This window comes from Lipophrys pholis, assembly GCF_963383615.2.
Source record: "Lipophrys pholis genome assembly, chromosome: 22".
NCBI lineage: Eukaryota > Metazoa > Chordata > Actinopteri > Blenniiformes > Blenniidae > Lipophrys > Lipophrys pholis.
In genome coordinates this window covers 19,300,745-19,320,723 of record NC_137644.1, presented here as the reverse complement: position 1 = coordinate 19,320,723, position 19,979 = coordinate 19,300,745, and the positions used below count along the sequence as shown (strand labels likewise).

The 19,979-nt window shown below is 41.7% G+C and overlaps 1 protein-coding gene across 2 annotated transcripts in view; it reads left to right on the top strand.

The window, feature by feature from the left end:
- The window catches only part of ano2b (anoctamin 2b), a 70,179-nt gene extending 52,839 nt beyond the window's left edge, over positions 1-17,340 (top strand). For both annotated transcript variants that reach the window (XM_080492279.1, XM_080492278.1), the window contains 5 exons: positions 3,916-4,068; positions 5,205-5,257; positions 5,904-6,082; positions 13,902-14,007; positions 14,875-17,340. In XM_080492279.1, the coding sequence (XP_080348405.1) occupies positions 3,916-4,068; positions 5,205-5,257; positions 5,904-6,082; positions 13,902-14,007; positions 14,875-15,249 (866 nt within the window). In that variant the 3' untranslated portion in view covers positions 15,250-17,340. The remainder of the gene's footprint in view (positions 1-3,915; positions 4,069-5,204; positions 5,258-5,903; positions 6,083-13,901; positions 14,008-14,874) is intronic.
- The last annotated feature ends 2,639 nt before the right edge of the window (positions 17,341-19,979 follow it).

Sequence of the window (19,979 nt, the reverse complement as noted above, 5' to 3'; positions counted from 1 at the left end):
CCGGACGGAGGGACAGAGGGACGGAGAGACGGAGGGACAGAGGGATGGAGAGACGGAGGGACAGAGGGATGGAGGGATGGAGGGACAGAGTGACGGAGGGACAGAGGGATGGAGGGACAGAGTGACGGAGGGACAGAGGGATGGAGGGACAGAGTGACGGAGGGACAGAGCGACGTCGAAGGAGAGTAAAGAAAGGAACGAGTGTCGCTGCAGGGCACCGAGAGGAATGTTAGAAATGTCTGCACTCTCTGCATGCAAATACACACACACACACACACACACACACACACACACACACACACACACACACACACACACACACACACACACACACACACACACACACACACACACACACATGAACACACACACAAAGTTGTAGGTTTGTTACACATATATTATTATTGATTCCGTGCTTGTCTGTACCTGTACAGTGCTTTTGTCAACTCCAGTCCCTACACTCTGTGTGTGCGTGCGTGCGTGCGTGCGTGCGTGCGTGCGTGCGTGCGTGCGTGCGTGCGTGCGTTCCTGAGTTGAACCCATCAACCTCAGCTCAGGTAGATACTCTAAGCTTGCCCTGTAGCGCTCTCTGGCCCCGCTGTCGTATTTTCTTCCCGGCCGCTCATTGTCTCCGGATGGCATCCCGAGGTGAAGCCGTCAGTCTCCCGCTCGCTGGAAATCCCCGTTCCCACACTGCTAAAGTTCCCAAAAAGCTAAAGTTCCCTCCCCCACTCCGATCGGAGCGCGGCGTCGAACCGCGGCTGTCTCAGGTTGCCTTTTCACCTTCCTCCCGAGGTGAAATGAAGACGATTAATTAGCAGACAAGACAATTTCATCGCTCTGCTGTCGTCCCTGTTTCACTCTCGGAGGTTCAAAAAACTTAAGTCAGGATGAGGATGAGGATGAGGATGAGGATGATGACGACGACCCGTTGAGCTCAACACATGTTGTTTTGTGAAAGTAAATTGAAATACGTGAACTGAGACCTGAGGCCTCATTTTCAAGTGAAAATGGAAAACCTTGGTTGTCCGAAAACGCCACTTTTCAAAAGCTCCGACTCCGATTAAGGCAACTTTTCGAAAATGCTACAAGTTCATCTTCTTTTAAACGGAGGAATACACAACTTTCTATGTCTACTGACTATTTATTATCATCATTTTTATTTATTTATTTATTTATTTATCTATCTATTTATTTATTTATTTATTTATTCGTTTATTTATTTATTTATCCATTTATTTATTTATTTATTTATTATTTATTTTCTATTTATTTTTTTATTTTTTTAATTTATTTAAATTTTTAATTTATTTATTTGCTTTCATTTCTGTTTTTGGTTGGTGGGTCACTTGCTTAAAAAACAAAAAACAACACAACTTTTTGAAAATGTTCCATCTCTGTGGAAATGGTAGAAATCCTAACTTTTTGAAAATGCTACGAGTTCGCCTTTGTGTCAACGGAGGGAAATGCAACTTTTTCGAAAATTCTCTGTCTCCATGTAAATGTGGGAAAAAACCCCACAACTTCTCTGAAACGCTGCTACGACGAAACAAAGAACAGCACCCACTAGTGGCCCTTTATGAAAATGACATCGTTTTCTGCTTTTCTGTTTTGTCCGTGTAAACGGACATCGTTTTAAAAAAGGTGAAACATTTCTGAAATGGAAAAGCAACAAACCGATTTAACTTTGAACACTGTCCCGTAAATGAGGCCTGAATCTCCTTCAACTAGATTAATCTGGATTATGTGTTTATAGCTGCTAAGTTACATCCGTCAGTTGGAGCTCGAGAATCTGGATCTCAGGTCTTTAACGGCGTTTTGAATCCGAAGGAGAGGGAGCAGCACCAGAACATAAAACATGAAATAAACTACAAACATCCACACAGTCATCAAATAGGAAGTCTTACAGTTGATTAAAGGTTCTAATGGTAAAGTTACAGCGATCTGTTCCACTCAGACATGTAACACACGGTAAAAGAACTGGACTACCGACACGGAGGTTATAGAAATAGTAACGGGTAACGTGTCCACTGAATGTTTTAATGTTAATGTGATTAATATAATTCTAGTAGACACTGACACAGCAGCAACTTTATAATGTTGGTTTTCCCTCCACGTTGGTTATTTCATAAGAACGGTCAATCTTGAGTGAAAGGTGTTGACACACACGCACACACACACACACACACACACACACACACACACACACACACACACACACACACACACACACACACACACACACACACACACACACACACACACACACACACACACACACACACACACACTCAGTGAGGATATCAGCACACATACCAAACTCTCAAAATAAAAAAAAATAGAAAGTCCCAGTTTCGCTGCGTTTAACCTTAAAAGGCCTCCTGTGGAAGTCAAAGTGAGTCTGGAGCGACGGCGTGGCTCCCGACCACGGCGGCTCCCGACCACGCCGGCTCCCGACCACGCCGGCCGCCGCTCACAAGCGTCGATCCAGCGACATCATCGTCTCTCTGTGGATGAAGTGATTGTGGCGCTCGGCTCTTGTTGACTAACACTGTCCTTAACTTGGCTTCAGCCTTTTCCAGGCAGGTCCAGGATTTCTCCCCTCGGAGAGCTGGATGTCTTTAGCGTGTGATCAGAGCGGTTTGACCTTCAGACACATCAGACTTGTTTTTAAAAAATATGTCTTGAAATGAAAATAGAGTTTTTGAATGTAGTTCTGGGCTCTTTTCCTCCTGATGTAACATTTTCACTGCTTATGACCAATCATATTGCTGCACTGAGCGTTTCCGTGGTGACGCACGACTGTAAAATGTAAGATCAGAGTTTTCCAAACCTGGCGCTCTTATTGGTTTAATTTTATAGCTTGAGTGAATTTACTTTATTATAAAATATGAGAATTGAATGTTGGGCAAGTAATAAGTATGACTTCCTCCTCCCGTACATGCATGTGCGTGTGTGTGTGCGTGTAGATAGATACACATACATTGGGTATAGATATATTTATTTTGTGTATACTCAATTTCCTCAATTATATACTTATTTAAATATATTTATTTACCAGAGGTTTATGTGTGCGTGCATGTGTGTGTGTGTGTATGTATGTACGTATGTATATTTATATGTTTACATGTGTATAAATGTACGTGCGTGTGTATATGAATATATGTGTGTGTGTGTGTGCGTGTATGGTTTACATTTGTGTGTGTGTATACGTGTACATGCATGTGTGTATATGAAAGTATATGCGTAAATGTATATACACGTGTGTATATACGCCTCTGTGTATTTGAATGTACGTATGTATATGTGCGAGTGTGTATATGCATCCTAGCATGTGTGTATGAATATGCGCGTGTACATTAGAGCATGAGTATGCATGTGTGTATATATAAGTGTGTGTATGAATGTACATATATAAATTCTTATTAGTAATAGAAATATTTGTTTTCTTTTTTGTACATATCTGTGTTTTGTAAGTTTTCATTTGTGTCAAATTAATTAATACTATATATATATATATATATATATATATATATATATATATATATATATATATATATATATATATATATATATATATATATATATATATATATATATGATGGATGGATGGATGGATGGATGGATGGATGGATGGATGGATGGATGGATGGATGGATGGATGGATGGATGGATGGATGGATGGATGGATGGATAGATAGATAGATAGATAGATAGATAGATAGATAGATAGATAGATAGATAGATAGATAGATAGATAGATAGATAGATAGATAGATAGATAGATAGATAGATAGATAGATAGATAGATAGATAGATAGATAGATAGATAGATAGATAGATAGATAGATAGATAGATAGATAGATAGATAGATCTTTTCACCACGGCCTGTGATGTCCTTTCTTTGTCCTCAGTCATCCAGTTTGGTTTCGTCTCTCTGTTCGTGGCTTCCTTCCCTCTGGCGCCGCTCTTCGCTCTTCTCAACAACGTCATCGAGATCCGACTGGACGCCAAGAAGTTTGTCACGGAGCTCCGCAGGCCGGTCGCCATACGAGCTAAAGACATCGGTGAGTATTCCCTGGTGGAGACGCTCAGCCGTGACTCACTTATTGTTCTTAGATTTATGTTACAGGATCCTGAGCCGGATCATTTTTTTAATTTTACAAAGTGCCCTCAGATAAATAAACATGGCGCCCTCTCTAATACCTCTGTGATGAAGCGAGTAAATCTTAAGTAAGACTATTCTAAACATCTCGGGACATGAAGCCTCTGATTAAATTCCCCTCTGTCGGTTCGCTGGAGTCGTGTTGTTGCTGGAACCTCGTGTCTCATCAATATTTGCTTTTTGAGTGGAAGTTCGTCTTTCGTTTCAACTTGACCTTCTTTGCGTTCCCGAGTTTTACTCGTCGACGTCGGAGAGGCTTTAGGAAGGTCGAAGGTCGTACTGTGGGTGAGATGAACGATAATCCGCGGCTCTGGGAGATTTTCTGAAAAGTTCAAACTTCCACGTCAAAAGTCATCTGGGTAATGTCCGGACTTCTTCTCCAGCACACCGGGAAGAGGTTGTTTGTTTTTCATCCCTGTGTGAATCTACCGCTGTAGATCTATTAGTTGAATTATGTTAAAAGTTTGTGTACGTATGTACCAGGGCGTCAAACATAAGGCCTGCATGAGCCTCCGATCCGGCCAAACCACCGGGCAAATGTGAGAAATTTCAAAGAAAACACAGATTTTTTTAAACAAAGCAGACAAAACACAACAGCGGCGTTTCCATAGCAACCTCACTGACATCAAACTGTCCTCATGCAACAGCGACAGGAGAAGCTTTTGGGACATTTCACTGTATTTTGCTCCAGAAAGTTTCATTAAAATTGGCTTTGTGTTGAAAACTCTGCGCCACAACAGAGAAAGAATCATCACACCCTGATTATTACTACTACTACTATTATTACTGACTAGAATAAAAAAGTAAACAAAGATTTCATCACATCCTAACTCTAACATGGAATAGATTCTCAGGCGATGATAAACATTCATTTGATCGTCATTCATCACATTTCTTTAGAACCAGAGAATTCAGTATACTATTTCCAACATCCTCACAACGACAGGATTTTAAACCAAACTGTTGTTAAAACTCTTAATCTTGATAATCTTTCTGTATTTCCCGTCTCACGTTTCCTTTTCTCTCGTCGTTGTGCAGGAATATGGTACAACATCCTGAGCGGAATGGGAAAATTCTCAGTCATTATCAATGTAAGTGTTCAGATACGTTTCTATGGGTTCACGTGCAGTATAAAGACGAATATTTCAGGGGGAAAAACTGCATATTTGACGATTCATTTTGAGGCCTTATATAAAACTTGAATCGATTAAAGTGAATGTTTTTAAAAGTGACTCTGAGTTACTTCAAATAAAACAAAAGACAACATGGAAGCTTTTTTTGTTTTTTTGCGGATTTGTTTCTTTAAAGAAATTGACTTTATTCAGCCTTTATATAACGCTGTGGGGTTTTATACCTCACGGTCCTGTTTGGAGGTTGTGACACAATCCGAAGGCCTAAAATGTCACTGTGATTTGAATATTCTAACATTTTTCAGCGGTGTGCTGAGTCCGGAAAGCTCCTCGTGGGATTTGTACTTGGCGGGCTGACCAAATCCTACTCCGTTTACTTTTAATACTAACCAGATTTGTGGCGGATTTGAAAACAAGCAGCAGGAGTTTTTATTTATTTTACAATTACTGAAGGGGGATTGGACTCGCAGACACGCACTGCTTCACAGCCAGAGCAGGAATCACCCTTTTTACGTCCAAACCTGCTGAACCAGTGCATTTAAATTTCGATGTATATGAAATATTTACCATGACCGGTTAAGCAGGGCTGTTCTCTTTCCCCGTGGAGGCCTTCGTCATCTCCTTCACGTCGGACTTCATCCCCCGGCTGGTCTACCAGTACATCTACAGCCAGACGGGCACCATGCACGGCTTCATCGACCACACGCTCTCCTACTTCAACGTGTCCAACTTTAAACCCGGCACGGTGCCGCACAACCCGGAGCAAGGAGACATCGCCTTCTGCAGGTAAAATCACACCACACACACACACCACACACACACACACAGCAGATTACTGGTTAGTATTTAACCTGGGTTCAATAAAAATGGATTGCTGATGACGTCATTAATCATGAGGACAGACTAATGGCCGCGCACTCGTTTCACTTTTGTCTAATTTCATGAAATGTTTTTCCTTTTCACTGTGAGTTTGTTATGAATTCAAGCAAACAGTCATCTATCTTTACAGAAGTGGAATTTGAGTGGATGAAGGTTTCAGTTGGAGCTTATAACTTCAACCGTAGCAACAAACATACACACTCCACTTCATCCTCGGGGATTACCGCCAATTATAAAGCCTTTTTCAAAGCCGGTCACCAACTGATCTGATGTTTCTGTTTTGGCTCATGAAGCTTATGGTCATTTCTCTAATCAGGTTTGAACCAAAAGTTGTTTCGAGGCCGTTTCAACTCCCTGAGATGCTACGGAGCTAAAAAAAAAAAAAAAGTCAAAATCAAGTCAGTAGAAAAGAGGTATTTGTGTATTTTGACCGTGACGAATAAACAACAACAAAAAACAACATGCTTAGAGAAAATCAGTATAAAGATTTACTTTACTTTACGTATAATATTGTGATTATTATTTAACTTCATGAAGGAGCATATAGTTACACCTGTACAGCAAAGCATCATCTGTATAAAGTATCTTGTTAGTCACACACACACACACACACACACGTACGCACGCACACACACAGCATGTACTAACATATATATTCAAGTATCGTCGGCGTAAAATATAATGTAGTGGCATGTAGTTTTTTCATAATCTACATCGAACAGCATGTAGGAACGTGTGTATAGTAAAGAATCATCTGCATAAAATACCATATAGTGACGTCCAGTTACCTGCAATGAACATGTAGTGACGTATAAAATAAATTATTTGCAAAAAGCTACATATATTCAATGATAACGTATATACTAGTGTGGCATATGCATAAGGCAGCATACTGAGTAGTTCATACTCCAGTACTAAACATATCTAAAGCCGGACCACATAATCTGTAGGACTTTTATCAAATTGCTTTCCAGAAAGTAAATTATGTTTAATTTCGTGCTCTTATGGGTGGAAGAGGATCAGAACCAAAATCTCTAGTTTGTTTTGAAAAGACAGAAGTTCCTGCAGACGTCACTCGTCTGGTGATTGATGGAGTCTGAAGGTAAAGAAACAGGAAGCTATAAACTCTCAACTCTCTGCCTCCGAGGGCCGGACAGATTGGAGGAATATTCCCGCCATGTGTCATGAGCACAGTGCGCTACTGTGTCGTCGGTGGTTTTTCACTCGTGTCAGTGGCGAGCGGCGCTTTCCCTGAGAGCAGCATGGACTGCTGCGGGAGAAAAGGTCACGGATGGCGGCGCCCGCCGACGGCTGAGGCTGACCTGCCGTTACATAAGACAGTGAGGAATGACCAACGGCAGAATGCTGCCTTTGTCTTGGCGCCGCGCGACACGTCACAACGGAAACACGACGGGACTCTGTGCGACTTGACCGCTCGGAGGCGTGAAATTGGGCGGCCGAATCCCCAATGAGGGTTCTTGTGTGTCTGCGGCGTGTGCGGGCAGCGTGTTCGCCGCCCAATATGGAGACGGTGCCTGTGGCGCTCCGGGCGAACGATTCAGCGCCGTGTCAAAAAGCATCGTTCATGACTGTCCTTCTGACCGATGATGTTGCCAGGAGAAAGAAAGATGGAGGACGATATCACTGATTACATAATAATAGAACGAAGCATCTTTCTTCCCTCGGAGCTTTATGTGACGTATATATTTCAGTGAAACTGGGCAATATGATGAATATTTCATTCATGTGTTGTTTGACAATATACCTGATATACCTTCTGTTTTTCCTAAACTCAGACAAACTGTCATGTCAAGGAAACCTGCCCCCAAAAACAGTTTTAATAACTGCTCCCTATTCACTCGCTGTTTAAAAGAACTATAATATTTCACCACTAGGGGGCTCTCTCTCAATCTAAAACAGGCAAGATTGTTGTAATGTGTTTTATAAACTGTATTTAAATGAAGTTAAGATTGGCTGATATCAATTAATAATGAAGAAGACATTTATCGCCAGCCGCCACTGGGTTTGAATGTATGCATGTTAGTATTTTACCAACTTTTCACAAGAAAAATGTACCCGAATTGCATTAAAAACGCATATTTTTTTGCGTTTTGGTTTCAGAAAAGTTTTGTCTTTACCCGGCAATATTCTGAAAACGATGTCATTTTACTCAGAAACGGCAGAAACAGCAGAAACAACTCTGTGTGTAATAAAACAACCTGTTTAAATGAGACGGGCGATGGGAAGCGTCCTAATAGTTCCCAATCAGTTGGCCGAGAAGGTCGTGTTTTCCTCTGCGTTTATTTATTGGATTTGGATTTCGATGGATGAGAGGACGTGGGAATATAAAGCCGACGGGGGAGAGAAAAGAATCGAACCGCCGAGCTTGTGAATCTTTAATCGTGTTTAAAAACAGCAGTGTGAGGAGCTCGTCCATAGTTTCTTTATCAGCGTCACTGAACGTCTCCCAGGATACAAATGTGGAGAATCTATGAATTCTGCTCCTTGGCTGGATTCTAATGTTGTTGCCACTGTCAGCAAATAGTTCAGGACTACATGGAATTTTTTGTTTCCCTTGATGCAGATGCCGCCTGTCTATAGCATAATAATCATAATTGCCACTATTTATTAGAAGTAGAAGTAAATGGCACTCAATCCGACGCTCAGTGTATAATCTTATAAATAACCTATAAATGGGTATAACAGCCACATAATAGCAACACGAGACCAATTTAAACCCAGTTGAAGTTTTTCTTGGGGAAATGAATAAATCACCTCTGACTTTAGACACTATAATTTGTATAATCACCACCAAACGAGGCCATTACTCAAGTATTTTATTCTTCTTCTACCAGCATCGGCTGCTGCAATCTAATGCGAGAAACACAACTGTCGCTCTTTATGAAGCTGGATATTATTCAGAAACACTAAAAATACCTCCGTGTTGTTGCCTTGTGGAGGAACGTCACTCCCAAAACAAACATTCCTACTTTGCACGGTTTCGTTCTCGCTGGTGTTTGTTTGATTTGGAGCCATGAAACGCTGATAATACAGAAGTCTTTAAAAAAAAAATCAAATATGTCAATTCGACCGTGTTTGAGCTCATATGCAAGAACGTAGATTCAGATTAGAGTTCAGTTTTATTATCTGGAAGCCAAAGATCCTTTTTGAATGTAATCCATATAGATGTTAGTTTTATTTATTTGTTTATTTATTTACGAGAATAAGAATTTTTTTTTTAATTTTTTTAAAACGATGAACATTAAAATGAGTAATGCAAAGATCACAAGACACTCGAAGACAAATAATTTAATGATTTATTTGTTCCTTTATTATATTGAAATTATACATTTATTAACCCAAAGATGTACATAAATGTGTCTCACTGAATTAAGTACTTGGTTTTGTTTTTTAAGATGTATTTATGTCAAACAACACAACGATGCAGTTAAAGTAAACAGTTACACACTTTAATAAATCAAGTTTGTTTTTCTTTGTGCCACTTTAAAGGTTAAATAACTGAAGTTTTTGCAGTTATTCAGGAAAGGTGTTGATAACGATGTCCGTTTCCACGGAAACAGCAGAAACACTGAAAACAACGTACAAATACGAGTTGATGCTTTTGTCTGTTTGTAATGAAACGACTCACATATCAAACGTTCTTCTTCCTAAAAAAACAGAAAAGCATCAGAATGAAGTATAAAAACCAGCAAATATGAGCCAAACCACAAACTCTTGAGGTGAACGACAGAAAACCGTCTGTCCTCCCACTTTTATCACCCCGACGTCGAGCGGTGACCCGACAGTTATGCGATGGCGTGTGATGTAATCTGTAATTGGTGGTTTCCTCCCAGCGCATCAATGGAAATACTTCAGTTTCCAATTTGGTGTGGTTGGTGAAACCGCAGGCGTCTTAGAAATGTCACGTCGGGGACTGAACGAAGTAACGCAGCATTAAAAACCACATCCCAGACAATGTTTCATGGACTCACGAGGTCTGTGCTCTCACAAGTCCGTGTATTTCTACTTCTATATCATTCTTTATATTACTTTCTTCTCATTTTTCCAGTAACCGTGAGCGTTGAAATCACTTGAGCTGAGCTAACCAGTGTAAAATTAGCGAGCATTAGTACTAATGCGTCTCTGAGCTGAACCTGCTGAACCTACAGCAGCTCCACTCAAAGTACCAACAGGGTCTCTGCAACGTCCAGCTCACCTTTTACAGTTTTATCTAAAAATATGAGGATTTTGGGGGGAAAAGCAACTTTATTTTTTCACGTTCATGATTGTAGATTTTGATGAAAGAGTAAAAATACTCTTGAATAAACTGCGTATCTTACCTTCATTGCTTTGGTCATTTCATTACTTCTTCTCTGGCTTTGCTGAGCAGTTTTATTTACTGTATAGAAACTTTTATCTTCACATCTTCTACTATAATCCGGGGAAAACTTGTAAACATCCAACATAATTCGTTGGAAAATATTGAGGGTGAAATGTACAGCCCATGACTTGAAAGAGTTGAACCATTATATTACAACTGAGGGGACTTTCTGTGTACCAAATAAAACGCGTGAAAGTATTTAAAACGTCAATAAAAAAAATCCCTGATCTTCCCTGATTATATCATCTGTCTCCAAAAAGGAATTAAAGCTCGTAAAGTGAAAAAGGTGTGTGTGTGTGTGTGTGTGTGTGTGTGTGTGTGTGTGTGTGTGTGTGTGTGTGTGTGTGTGTGTGTGTGTTCTGTGAAGGGTGGGAATGATGTGACCCCTCATAGTCTGTAAATGTATTTCTTGGTCCCCAGAGACGCTGCGTTGGCAGGAGGGTCTGTCCACTACACACACACACACACACACACACACACACACACACACACACACACACACACACACACACACACACACACACACACACACACACACACACACACACACACTCAGCAACTCTAATCTCTTTGAGAGAATATTGAGTTTGATGCTCCAGTTGCTGCTGAGCTGCGGCGTTCTGACCAAACATGGAGCGACTCCAAAAGACAGTGATAACTTAACGTGTGACCGACACGACAGGAGGGAAGTTTTCTTCTCCAGTCCGACTCACAACAAAACAAAACCAAAAAAAAAGAAACTACTCGACGAGCAAAAGATGAATAGATGGAGAGAAAAAGAGCGCGAGAGAAGAGGCGACTCACGGGCAACATTCCTCAATCATGACTGTATAAGGAGAAGCAGCCAGACATCATAAGACTCCGCTAACACACACACACACACACACACACACACACACACACACACACACACACACACACACACACACACACACACACACACACTCACACACCCCGACTCTGTTGTTTCTATACTGTTGGGGTCAGAGACGACTCATTCATGCCGTTCCATCTATTTGAGCATCACAGGGATTTTCCTCTGTCTTCACGTCAAACATCCGTATGTTCTGTTCTGTAGAACTTTGGATCTGAACCGTCTCACTGATGCTGCATGTTTAAGAGTCCGATATGTAACGACTCAAAATGTAACGACTCAAAATGTAACGACTCAAAATGTAACGACTCGTAATGTAACGACTCAAAATGTAACGACTCAAAATGTAACGACTCAAAGTGTAACGACTCAAAATGTAACGACTCAAAATGTAACGACTCGAAATGAAACAACAACCCGTTGCATATAAACCTTTTTTTTTTTTAAATATATGCGGTTTAGTATGTTGTATCTTTCATTATTTTGTATTTTTTTTTCTCCTTGTTTTAAATAGAGCTGTGTCTGCAATAGATATTATATATTAATATGTATAAGGCTTAATTGTGACTAATATAAGCACCGAAAGGGTGAAATTAAGTAAAACAGAGCAAACATTATTTAGTTTAGGAGTCTTGTGGCCACAGGAAGGATATTTTAGTCATTTGAACCATTTCATCTCTGTTCTGAACAGTCTTGCTTGTTATTTCTTCCATTTTTAGAAACTCGTCATTGTGACATTTTATTTCTCATTTTAGTTAGTGTGCTTTTTGTTAAAGCATTTTTTTTAATCGAAGAGATAAAGGTAATTTTGAAAATGACTCTATTGTTTGATTAGAATTGAGATAAAATGTCTGTTTAGATGTAATTTAAGTTGCAGGCTCTCGCCCCAGACTTCCTATTGTTAAACGTAGTGTTAAATATTATCAACCTGCAAAATAAAACCTGCTACTTTTTACTTTTGCGTTGTTTCCCGCCCAACGATCCATTGTCAAGACGTAGTTGATTTTAACTTCCACGTTTGAAACTTGAAATAAAAGCAATGCCACAACACACCCGTCTCTCATCTCCTGTTTCACTGCTGCTGCTCTCCTGCAGATGGACGAGTTGCTGTTGCTTTTTCCGTTGCTTTCTAATAAATCTCCAGATAAAGAGGCTTCCTTTCATTGCCGCCGACTGAACCCCGCTGTCCTTTGGCTTTGTCCATATGTGAATGACTGACCACATCCAAGTGGCTGTACCATCAGTAAACTGTAAAGTGGAGCATAAAGCAGGTCAGGACCTCTTCAGATTAAGTAGGAAGGAACAGCTTGCACTGATCTTTTGGTGTATTTGGCTTTACAGCAGGAAGTTCTGGAAATATAATAGTGAAGTTGATGATCTGAACCTGCTTTTTAAAGCTGTGGTCCCGGGGACCTCCAACACCCATCATACATCAGATTTTATTATCACGTCTGTTGGGACGGTGACTCCATAAGCTCTTTTCACTTCTTTTCTTTTTCAGACAACCCAGCTGTAATCCAAAATACATTTTATCTGGATTATTTGGAGGTCACATTACTGCTACGTGCTTTGATTTTTCACAATAAACTGTGAGGTAAATCTGACTTTTATTTCCGGACCTCACAGCATGAATATGACAATAAGCAGAACTCTCTCATGCTGGTGCATGTATGAGTGCATTAAACTGTGTTTGCTACTTTCTTGATGGTAATTAGACTTATATAGGACTTTTCAACTGCTTGAGCAGTCCCATTCATCTATTTTGAGACCAAAATCTTTTTATTGAAACCACTTTTTACATCTTTAAATGACAATAGGAAGCTTTCTTGGCGTTTTGGGGATGTGGTTACATGACAACGTTGCTCAGAGCCACTGAAAATGCAACTTTTTGGAAAATGATCCAACTTCGCCTCGGCAGAAACGGGGAAAACTCAACTTTCCTGAAGCCACTGCTACTGTGCATGAGCTTCACTGCCTTCTTCTTGTAATGGAAGCATCAAACTCGCGCTGTTACTCTTTATCACCAGCAACACCAGTGGAATCTTAATAAATCAGTCCTATAGAGAGGAGCGGTCCTCCTGTAGATACAGTATCAGATAAATACTTGTAACTGTGTGTTTTTTCACCAGACAGCCTTAGATAAAACACATCTCCGTTCCTCCAGGACTCGTATCGACCATGTGATTCAGGTTTTCTCTTTATTTTTCCAGCAGAATATAAAGTGTTTACTACAAAGAAAACCAAAGGCAAAGAATCCTAATAAAGTTCATTGCTCTTTGAGTCAGGGGCTCAAGCTGAGCGTCGGAGGTTGTACAACGTGAGAAGAGTCGAGGTCTCGGCCAGGTAGACGTTAATGAGCCTGATGAAATGATCCTGAAGCTGATGGGAGCTGATTTCTAACGTGATTGCTCTTTTAACTGCTCCGTATTTAACCTTTCACACTGTCAACGTGTGTGTGTTGTGTCCCACAGGTATAAAGACTACAGGGAACCCCCCTGGTCCGGAGAAGCCTACCAGTTCTCTAAACAGTACTGGTGTGTCCTGGCCGCCAGGCTGGCCTTCGTCATCCTCTTCCAGGTGAGCTGATCGCCGACAAGCCGAAGGTCGTTGCATTCATCTCTTCTTTAATCTGCTCTGTTGTGCGTCTCACATTTGAAACTTGTGTTACATAAACACACGTGTGTGTGTGTGTGTGTGTGTGTGTGTGTGTGTGTGTGTGTGTGTGTGTGTGTGTGTGTGTGTGTGTGTGTGTGTGTGTGTGTGTGTGTGTGTGTGTGTGTGTGTGTGTGTGTGTGTGTGTCATTCCACGCCGGATCACGCAGTACTCTCATTATGTCCAGGAATTTTAGCAGATGCTTCAGCCCTCGCCAACATGTGCCAACCAAATGCCTTTCAACTCTGCTGGATGAGTTTTCTCCTTCGCCAATTCAAATGAGTCATAAACGCAGGAAAAATGCAGCTTCCAGAATAAAACGTTCACACTAGTGTGAAGATAAATTATAGGATTTATGATATAAACTCTCAGTTTCATGGGGTTTTGGTCAAACTTTTTTCTTGTGGTCTCCATCATGTATAGAAAACCGACCTGACTAAGAACTAAAAGCATTTTAATCAAACAAAACCCTCCGTTTGGTTTTGTTGATTATTTGCTTCCACGTCCGTCTTCACATGCAGTTAATAAAGCTTAGTGGTACAGTCATTACAGATAGTTTTAATGATTTTCACATCATTACATCAGCAATGACTTTAAGCTGAGTTAGTTACTGTATTTATTTAAATGAAATGCTCCTGAGTGTATCGTGGGAGTCCAGTCGTCCCTCTTTATATTTGTGTTATTCCATCTTGTGTGTTTTACAGTGAAAACACATAAACACTTTAATGAGACTGAAAATGAGAGGAAACGAGAAAATTCCGACCCGGGTTTAGATTCTCTTCCTCTTGCAGAACCTGGTGATGTTCCTCAGCCTCATGGTGGCCTGGGTGATCCCCGACGTTCCCAAAACCATCGTGGAGCAGCTGAAGCGGGAGAAGAAGCTGCTGGTGGAGGTCTTCCTGCAGGAGGAGAAGGATAAATTCCAGCTCATCCAGAGCCTGTTCGCCAAGGATCCGGCCCGCCACCCGAGCGGCCGGCCCGTCCAGCCCGGCCAGGGCGTCGCCGGCCAGGGCGTCGCCGCCCCGGGACGCTACAGTACTCTACCGTCGGCCCCCGCGTCGGGCGACGGGGGGCCGAGGACACGCTGCAGGGCCGCCAGCTTCAGCCAGTTCAGCAGGAAGACGCCCGGGAGTGAAAACGACAGCTCAAAACACACGGCGGTGTGACTCAGGTGTACGATAGCTGGGGGGGGGGGGTCAGGACTGCGGGTCGCTCCGTGTTTGTGGTTGGCGTGTGACACAGTAGTGCTGCGATTAAAACGACTTCACTGCTCAAGTGTGGTTCAGTCTCATGTCGAATGGGTGTGTGTGTGTGTGTGGGTGGGTGTGTGTGTGAGTGTGTGTGAGTGTGTGTGAGTGTGTGTGAGTGTGTGTGAGTGTGTGTGAGTGTGTGTGAGTGTGTGTGAGTGTGTGTGTTGTTCCTACTCGCACCGACTGTTTACCCGATAAAGTGTTTTCATTTTTACTTTTTTTGTAAAAATAAATGATTTAGTGAGGCGCACTAGCTTCATAGCGTAGAGAAGCAATAATGATCATGTTAGGCTGAAGACAAATCCCACAGGAACCTCCAGGGGGCAACAGAGAGCGAGGACGAGCTGCGGACTGCCGGACAGACTCGATACCGACTTTAGGGCCGTCTGACTTCTTCCTGCTTTTTTGCTCTTTTTGTTTGTTTTTTTGTTTACATATCTGTAGCAGCTACAACATTTCACGTTTTCTGTACTTTGTAGAAAAATCAGGAATTACTTCGAAGTATTTTCAGGCTAAATCTTGTGTTTTCACTGAAGACAGCTGCTGGTCACTGTTTCTCCTCACCTCGGATAAATGAACTGAAGACTTCCTGTAACATATCATCCAATCTAGTCAGAGATAAAGCTGCACAATTGGACGATCTGTAAAACAAAACAAAAACATTTGCATTTTTTTGTCTTTGTTTTTGCAAATTGTTAAATTTACTCAGTAAAAGCTTCACAGGCTTTAATATTTTAGAATATTCCTGCAAGTACGAGACGGACCAGGATGAGACTGGTTTCATGTTGATTCATTTGGATAGTTGCAGCACGTAAGCCAACGAACACATGACGTAGTACAACCGTTGCTGTGCAGACAAGTACACCTTAAAGAGGTCATATTATGCAAAATTCACTTCCTAAAGGTTCTCCAGCAGTACTACTCGTCCCCATACCTGGACTGACGTCCCAGAAGTGAAGACAGTCTGTCCTCTCTCTCCCTGGCTTGTTTCAGGTTATAAAAAGTGTGTTGCTCCAACCAGCCAATCAGAATCAAACCCTATATAGTGTCATCGGGGGTTTAGCCAATCCCAATCAAGGTAGGCTCCTCCCTTTGCCTCCTCCCACAATTAGGCAGCTCTGCTCTGGCACATGGCACCACGAGAGGAAGTACTTCCTCCTCTTCCCAAGATGGGCATGTGTGGGCGGAGCCAGTCCAGCTCACACAGACACAGCAGATTCTGAATGCAGCTCCTATGATCCAATATTCAAATGGAGGATTGAGGTTTTCTGGAGCAACCAGACCAGGAGGAGGAGATGAAAATGGGATAATATGACTCCTTTAACGACAAACTGATTTAATTAGATTCTGCGTGTCAAAGTCAAACTAAAGAGTAAAACTTCAGTCATTTCCTGAGCGAGGACTTCTGGGTGTGGCGCTGCTGTAGCTGATGTACGTACATTGGAGTTGTTCATAGCTGAGAGAGTTTCCGTAGAAGATTTATAGGCGAGAACAGACACGTGAGACTGTGTGTTGATGTCTTAGCACTGATTAACTTTGATTTCAGTTCCCTGGATGCTTCCAGGCTCATAGCGAGGGAGAGTCATGGTGCCGTTGAGCAAACCGGACGCCGTCTTTAACCATCGTTTCTTCTTCTTCTTCTTCTTGCCAATAAGCTGTAAACTCAGTGTTGTTTCAGAGGCCTTCTTACTACTCTCCATCTCCATCACTCAGCTCCGGTTCAGTGACAGACTGTTAATTTTACATGTTTCATATTGACTTTAGCAACTTGTGATAAAGTTCTATTTGTTATGCAGGCTGTTGTTTAAGAAGAGAAATGCTCATCTTTCTTTGATCCTGGTGTACAAACTACAAAATACTGATTTGTTAGATGGATTATAAAAACATTTCTACGCCTTGTATGGTCTGTTTTGATTTCACTCCGCTAATCTTAAGTTTTCATAGAGATTTTGTTGCTTCTACTGAAATGGAAATAAACACGTGAAGCTGCTAGACTGTGGCACTGTAACTCCGGCAACTTGTAGATCCTTGTTATTTCGTACGTGACGAGATCAGAGAGCAAAAGCAAACCTGTGTTGAGGGTTTGATTTGTTTTACCTGGAGGGTTTTTGGCAACCAGGAAAAAAAAAAAGGTGCAAAGAGGTTGAAGGATTCTTCTGTTTTTGTTCCGCCTCAGCTCTCCGGGGAGATTTTTTTTATTTTCCTTTTCAAAAACACAGAAGCAATGCGAAGTCAAAGATCCAGAAATATTGTTTTCTGTTGGCAGATTCTTCTGGAAAATCTATTTGTATTTCTAATACGAGCTGAAGGAGAAATAAAGTTAACATAGGACTGACTGTCCTTTGGTGTCGTAGTCGAGACCACTTAACCCGAGACCGAGTCAAGACCAGAGCATCTCAGGACCAAGACGAGACCAAGACGTTAAGAGCCCAGGACCGAATCAAAACCACGTCAGGACCAAGACCAGAGCATCTCAGGACCAAGACGAGACCAAGACGTTAAGAGCCCAGGACCGAATCAAAACCACGTCAGGACCAAGACCAGAGCGTCTCAGGACCAAGACGAGACCAAGACATTAAGAGCCCAGGACCGAATCAAAACCACGTCAGGACCAAGACCAGAGCGTCCCAAGACCAAGACCTAAAGAAGCCAAGGCAAGTCCAAGACCTTAAGGAGCCGAGAGCGAGTCACGTCCAAGATCAGAGCGTCTCAGGACCAAGACGAGACCAAGACGTTAAGAGCCCAGGACCGAATCAAAACCACGTCATGTCCAAGATCAGAGCGTCCCAAGACCAAGACTTTAAGGGGCCAAGACGGAGTGAAGACCAAGACAAGACCAAGACTTGTAAGGGTCCAAGACAAAGACAAGAACACCACACTACCGAGTCAAGTTCGAGACCTGTGCATCCCAAGACCAAGATTATGAAAATGCCTTGACACCAAACTGGCTTCGAGTACTACAAGTATCCTTGTCCAGAAACCCACTGGGATACTGGTCTGCAGGTTTATTTTGTTTTGACTTGCTTCCTTCTTACTGTACGTCTGTATCAAGTAAAAACGTAATAAAGCTCAAAATGTAGTAAAGTTTAAAAGGATATTTGACGTTCAAATGTTAAAAATCTGGATTATTTTAAAACAGAATCTGAATTTTGTTTCCTAATCACCGTCTGCGAGGATACAGATTCCTTTACGTGTCGACAAGCAGTCAAAGAACGTTTCAGGAGCCAGGAAGAGAGCGTAGTTTTTCTTCAAACCCTCCACCTGGGATATGTTCACCCCCCCTCCACCTGGGATATGTTCACCCCCCCTCACGGGAAGGTTTCGTAACAGCAGAATCATCCAATGAAGGAATGTGCTTTGAAAGAACAATCTTCATCCCTCCTGTTAATTCCCAGAAATTCCCAAACTCCCTGCCAAGGAGCACCGGGGAAGCGTCGAGCGAACCCGTTAAACCCCAGCCTTCGTAAATGAGAGAAATCATGCAGACAATTTACCGTTTCTGTGTTGTGTGACGTTTCACTGGAACATTGTGCTCTTTCCTTTCCTTTTCTTTCCTTTTTTCTTTTTACTTGGAAAAAACCAAACTAAACCAACTTAATTGAGTCAAAACATCACTGATCTTGTTCTGAATTTTAATCTCAAAAAAATCCCACCGCGCTCACTTCATGTGCTCGTTTCTCCCAGCAGGTTAAAGTCATTGTGTTTCTCCCGGAGCGCAGCCACAGTTTCACTTTACACAACCGCGTGTGTGTGTGTGTGTGTGTAATCACAAGCTGCTTACACGACGGCAACATCGAGATTAAGCGGCAGCAGATGCTGAGCAGCAGGCGGCGGTTAATGTCTTCATTACTTCAAAACGGCCCTGGCATGCAGGGCTGCACATTCCTCGCTTTTAGATTAGTTTATACCGAAACGTGTCATAGCAATCCTTTGAAATAACAAGAGAAAATAGTCATTACCCGCTGTCTCGGAAAAATGAACAACCTCGTGCTCGGACGGTGATGTAATAACGGAATTGTTGAATTTCCTGTCAACTCCTCTAAATCCGGATGTGCAGCAGATTTTAACCTTTTTTTTTTTTTTTTTATATTCATCAATCAGATTTGTCTGGTCTGATCTGCAGGATGTGTGCGGCCTTTCAAAGAGGATTACCAAAGCCCAGTCGATGTATGTTAAATCCTGCACTTGGGACCAGTGGCACATAAATATTTGGATTTTCCTGCGGCTTAACGTGAGAAATACTCAGATCGTGAGCTGATAGCCGATAACACGACAGCATGATGGGAATGGATTTACTTCTGGTGAAATAACGCCACTATACACACATATATAAAGTTCATAATCTGGCTTCATCTGACCAGCAGAGTGAATTAATCGCTTCGTCACACGTTGCTGTATAACTTCAACTTTATCACTCAGATCATATCCGTTCTGATCATATTAGAGAAGTGAAATGTCCTAAAACTCTCTTCTCTATTTAAAACTTCTCCTTTTTAAATGAACTGATATTATTATGAAAAAAGGTCCGTGGCAAATCCAATACTCGTAGAACACAATAGAGTACAATACACTAAGATACAGTACAATGTGATGTCAGGTTCACGATGACATTTAAAGTCCCAGTCAATCAGTGCAACTGTGAGGTT